General features: G+C 36.1%; 1 protein-coding gene across 1 annotated transcript in view; it reads right to left on the bottom strand.

Annotated features, from left to right (window-relative positions):
- Positions 1–1,258: 1,258 nt before the first annotated feature.
- The window catches only part of ccn6 (cellular communication network factor 6), a 24,997-nt gene continuing 20,408 nt past the window's right edge, over positions 1,259–5,847 (bottom strand). The window contains exons 5-6 of the mRNA XM_079584221.1: positions 3,491–3,634; positions 1,259–2,439 (exon numbers count right to left, since the gene is read on the bottom strand). Of these exons, the coding sequence (XP_079440347.1) occupies positions 2,158–2,439; positions 3,491–3,634 (426 nt within the window). The 3' untranslated portion in view covers positions 1,259–2,157. The remainder of the gene's footprint in view (positions 2,440–3,490; positions 3,635–5,847) is intronic.

The raw sequence follows: 5,847 nt of genomic DNA, 5'->3' as shown, positions 1-5,847 counted from the left end.
TTTCAATCACTCCAAACAGCAGGACATCCTAAACACTTAACGTGGCTTCATGTACTATTTAAAAGATCAAATTTAGTATACACCTTATTGATGATGCGTGCTATATACAGGAACACACAAGCCCAGCATATGAGTTTAATGCATTAAGCCATATCAAATATTTTCTCTATAATGGTTTTCTATGGAAAAACGATTAACATGCAGTTGCGTTCATATTGTGTTCAAGGATTATTATGTAGTATGCATCATCAATAAGGTGTATGTTTAGTTTGATCTTTTAACAGCACTGTCTTGGTTCAAAGCTGGTAAAACATTTTTTTAACAATATGCAGTGACTAATTGTCTCAGTCTGGAAGTCAATAATATTCAATAAGAGTTGATGAAAAGTTCAAGAGAGTTCAGCTCTATGCAAATGCACAGCGCTGTGGCAGCGACCGATGGAAATGTGTACTGTGCCGGTTCATCCGACTCTTCACTTCAGTTTGCCCCTGAAGATATTATTTATATTAATATTAGCTTTTCCCATATACTGCACCACATTAATGCTCTATTTTAAATGACTTTTATCTTGTCCTCTGTTCAGACCATCTAAAGCTATGAAAAAAATATTTTTCCTTTATGAATTCATGCAGTTGAACATGAATAGGAATGCTAAAGGATGGCTTTCTCTGGGTATTGCATTATAGATCTTGCTTTTGGTACGGTTACTGGTTTCTGTGTCACCTCTAGTGGGTTGAGCTTCACTCCAGTAGTAATGCGTAGTGTGTGTGTGTGTGTGTGTGTGTGTGTGTGTGTGTGTGTGTGTGTGTGTGTGTGTGTGTGTGTGTGTGTGTGTGTGTGTGTGTGTGTGTGTGTGTGTGTGTGTGTGTTTTAAGAGGTTTCAATTACTCTGACTTTTGATGTATTCAGAAGCATATATCAATGTTTAACCTCTGAGCTGAGTTTGTGGAAGGTCAGCTGTCAGCATGTTATCCTACAAGTTCACTTGATAATGCAGTGTTATCTCTACTAGTATACTTGTGACTGAGAATGAGTCAGAGTTAAAGCAAGACGTGTATTAACATGTTTGACATTGCTTCATTAAAGTGTTTACAAAATATCTCCACTTCTTCTTTACTGATTTTTATTAAGTTGTTTGTGAAGTTGATGTGTTTAGGTATGTCAATAATATGCCATTGTTGATTTGTTTGGGTACAACATATATACATGTGTGTATTTGCTTTGTTCCTTGTGATGATTGTGTTTGTTTTTTTATTTTGGATGTTTTGATTTTATGTAAAAGCCTAACCAGGGCCGCGGGCCGCAAACTAGCGTTACGCTATATGCCCTATGAACACGGCATCGGTTGTCTATGTCTAACAATGCCTAGTGTATTGTCCCTGTTAAACAAACTAAATAGAAAATATATATTTTTAGTAAAACACTGATTTTGATCTGTTTAGACAGTTGGGCGTTTAGGCCTGAAACATACACTACTCAAATATGTGAACGCAGACACAATTTCACTGGTGCTTATAAAAAAGTAATTTCATAACACAAGTATACACTGCACTTTCTGCGCCGACTCTTGGGACGCTATCCACCTTATTTTATATTGTGGAAATAGATATTTCTGTGAATGTGCGAGACATCTGATTCATTACCTGCTATAGGTATAGCATAACGATATAACAAAGTGCAGTAAAAATTACAACTATTTGTGCTACAAACTAGTTTATTATTACGACAATACATTAAAATAATATGGTAAGAAATGCCAGTTTGCATGATCAAGCAGCAAAAAGCTGTTTTGTACAGCTAAAAATAACTAAGCGGATGGCACTGGAAGCCAGACATATTCAATTTACAAATGGCTGTGCTACATTAAAAACTACTGTAAAACAAAGTTTGAATTGGGTTTTTCTGAACCATATGTTATAAAAGCGTATAGCTGCCTGAACCAACACATTCAGTTCAATGGCAGATGATTGAAAGCAACTCTGAGGTTTATAACCGGCACCAAAGTGCATGAACACATTTACAACAGGAGTGTGTTGACAATTACTTGTGTCTTCGTTTACATACTTGCATAGTGTATTTCTGGCTAAAACTGTGCATATGTTATAGCTTACTTTAAGTAAAACTAATAAGCATCGTGTACTTTTTTTTGTCTCTGTTTTATATTAAGTGCAGCTCTGAGAACATGTCGTTGTCACCGTTACACTTCCTCTGACACACACAAGACGTGATCCACTGCATCTTCCAGCGTACGTTAGATCCTCCTTTGCAGTGGAAGTCTATGTTCAGCATTGTGGACTTGTTGGGAAGGCAGCAGCGCTTGTCTGTGCAGACGCCGCAGTACGTCGGCCGGTGCTTCTTAACGCTGCTACAGCCAGACAGCGCGAGCTTCTCCGCCTTGCTGGCCTGGAACTTCGCTCGGCAGGTTTTCCCTCTTGGCATCTGTGCATGAAAGAGAGGATTACAAGAAAAATACTTTCATTTCTTATGATTTGGGGTTCAAAAATAGAGCTTTGAAAAAGTTCTGCTTCATTAGGTAATATACTGCAATATACTTGCATATCCTTGAGTACAAGAACTAGTTAGTAAGTAAATTGTCTTTATATAACACATTTAAACATAGCAGAACTATCCAAAGTGCTGAACAAAGTAAAGAAAACATCAAATAAAACAGAAAACAACTAAACAGAACAGACAGAAAACAGAAGCAAGATAATATTAAAATGCAAGGGAATAAAGATTTTTCATATAAAGAATAAAGAAAGGGAAGAAGTTTTCAATTTAGATTGAAAAAGTGCAATTAAAGGGTGCAAGGCGGATTTCCAGAGGCAATTGGTTCCATAGACGGGCGGCAACAGTAAAGGCTCTATCTCCCTTCGTTTTTAGACGAGCGAGGGATAGATAAAAGAGCCCTGTCTGAAGATCTTAAAGATCTAGTGGATGACAGAGGAGTAAGAAGATCTCTAAGATATAACGGAGCTTGATCATGAAGAGCTTTAAAAACAAACAACAGAATCTTAAACTGAATTCTAAAATGGATTGGGAGCCAATGAAGCAAAGCTAAATTAATTTCAGCATCCTTTTATGCATTGTCTGCCAATGTTGTGAAGGAGAATGATCTGCCTGTGTGACAGTTCAGTCCAGTTGATGGAAGTGTCACTTGCCCTTTCAGAGCCTGTGCTTTTCCCCTGAAAATGTTTCATTCATTGATTCTTGTACATTCCTTTTTTGTGCCTTGCTAATGTAAATGTTTGGTTTTCAGTGATGTATTTATATAGTTTTTCCTGTTTATATTTATATTGCTGTTATTTAGCATAGATGACTTGTAATAGTCAAGATTTTTTTTTTTTTTTTAATGGATTGAGATTGATTGAAACTTTGTCTGATTTCTCTAAAGAAAAATAATTTATACAAATATATATAACGGATATTAAAATATAATTGATCATTCTTTTGTAGTGGGGCAAGTACATAAAAAACTATCCTGGGGTGCGTTTCCCGAAAGCATCGTTAGCCAACTATGGTCGCAAGTTCCGTCATTATCAGCATAGTTCAACGATTTGGTGTTTCCCGAAACCATCGTTCCAACGAACGTTCGCAAACAGCATCGCAAACTTGTGTGGTTGGAACGACAGCTCTCGAGCTGTGGTTAGAAGCATAGTTTCTAGTTTACATGAGATATAGACTGAATAAATCCTTATCTTTAGCAAAATAAGCAAGCTGACATTCAGTACAACCCGTGTTTTTTATTTAGAATACATACAAATGTAATTTACGTCTTCTAGTTTGTCAAGAAATTTAAAGCACCGTTTTTGAAGACTGCGCATGTGCGAACGTGCTCAACTATGTAAGAACGAGCCAAATATTGAGTCTGGTAATAAAGCAAAATAACTGAGAAAAAAATTAAATGGTCTTCAGATGCCATGTCTGTAACTTATATGACAAAATCTAGCGTTAATTCGATCTCAAACAGATTAATTAAAATAAGTTATTAGTCCACCACGTGCGAGACGTCATAAACCAACGTGGTTGAACGATACTTTACGACATACGGTTTCGGGAAACAGTCGCGACGAGCTAGTTGATTTCTCCAACGATGCATCGTACTATGGTAGTTAAGCAGTGAGCTATATAGTTGTACGGGAAACGCACCCCTGTCTGGTAGGCAGGAAAAAAAAAAAAACTTGGTTATAACTTTGTATAGTTTCTTGACAAATTAAATAGGGCTCACACTTCCCTACAGAAAATAAGCTGGTTTCAATCCTATAGAAATATTGGTAACACTTTATTTCGATAGTCCACTTTAGACATTCTACTAACTATAAGTAACTTTGCAACTACATGTCAACTAACTGTCATTAGAGTATTAGTAGAGTGTCTGCTTAATATCTGCTAACACTTTATTTTGTTGGTCCCCTAACAGACATTCTACTGACTATAAGTAACTTGGCAACTACAAGTCAACTTATTCTCCTAACCCAAACCCTAACACCTAACCCTAACCTAATACTCTAATGATAGTTAGTTGACATGTAGTTGAAAAGTTACTTATAGTTAGTAGAATGTCTAAAGTGGACTATCGAAATAAAGTGTTACCAATATTTCTATAGGATTGAAACCAGCTTATTTTCTGTAGGGAAGTGTGAGCCCTATTTAATTTGTCAAGAAACTATACAAAGTTATAACCAAGTTTTTTTTTTTTTTCCTGCCTACCAGACAGGGGTGCGTTTCCCGTACAACTATATAGCTCACTGCTTAACTACCATAGTACGATGCATCGTTGGAGAAATCAACTAGCTCGTCGCGACTGTTTCCCGAAACCGTATGTCGTAAAGTATCGTTCAACCACGTTGATAAGTATAGTTACTTATCACTTATCGAAATAAAGTGGAACCGAAATATTCCATGACCTGTCACATGTATCATTCTGCAGTACTTCAGTTAGCATGTATCCCATCTGTGAAATGGAAATGTGGACCTGAAGTAGCTAAAATCACAAGCCTTTATATAAAAAAAACATTCCTGAAACTGGATAGAAGTTTAGAAATACACAATTACATATAATGAAGCAAGAGGTGCTGAAGTCAACTGGTTTTAATAATATACTTAATATCTTTGTGTAAAACTAAAATAATGATGCTGCCACTATTATAAGGTTGATCTTTACTGTAGCTTCAAATAAAATAATAAAAAAATTTGGCCCCACTTTATGGTAAATATTAACCATTTTTATTTAATCATTCGTGTCTATCTTCCTTTCTTAAACAGTCTTAACAAAAGCACAACTTTCAGTTGAGGAAGCTGATTTGACATGGTGTAAACCTATTGTCAAACTTTGGATGTCAAATAATTATTATGAGCTTTGTGATTGTTGCAACCCTGTTGAGACCATTTGGAAAATGTCTAAATACAAACATTTTTCTTTCAATAACTTAGTAATATGGCAGTCAACACTACAATGTGTGTATAGGTGGTAAAAAAAAGTCAGCTAGGTTAATTGTATAGTAGATTAGTTTATGCACCGTATCTAATACAGTAGTTCCCAAATAAATAAACTGGTATTTGTGCCTCTATCGCCAAGTCCATTAGTGCCCCATTTATTAAAAGTGCATATTAACATTAGGTTATGGTGGTTTTCTGTTCAGTTGAGACTTTTGTGTTTGTGTCAGGCACGGACACGCCTGTAAGATCCTCATGGATGTAATTTCCCCTTAAGCTCTTTAGGAATGCTATATTATAGTACTGCGAGTCATCTGACATCAGTACTGACACCTGACACTAAAGGTCATTGACGGTTTAAAAAAAAAAGTACTTTCTTGCAAATCCACCTTTATATAAAGCTGACGAGTT

This window comes from Phoxinus phoxinus (genome assembly GCF_949152265.1).
Source record: "Phoxinus phoxinus genome assembly, chromosome: 16".
Taxonomy (NCBI): domain Eukaryota; kingdom Metazoa; phylum Chordata; class Actinopteri; order Cypriniformes; family Leuciscidae; genus Phoxinus; species Phoxinus phoxinus.
Note: the sequence above shows the minus strand (reverse complement) of the source record. Positions and strands in the feature narration are given on the sequence as shown.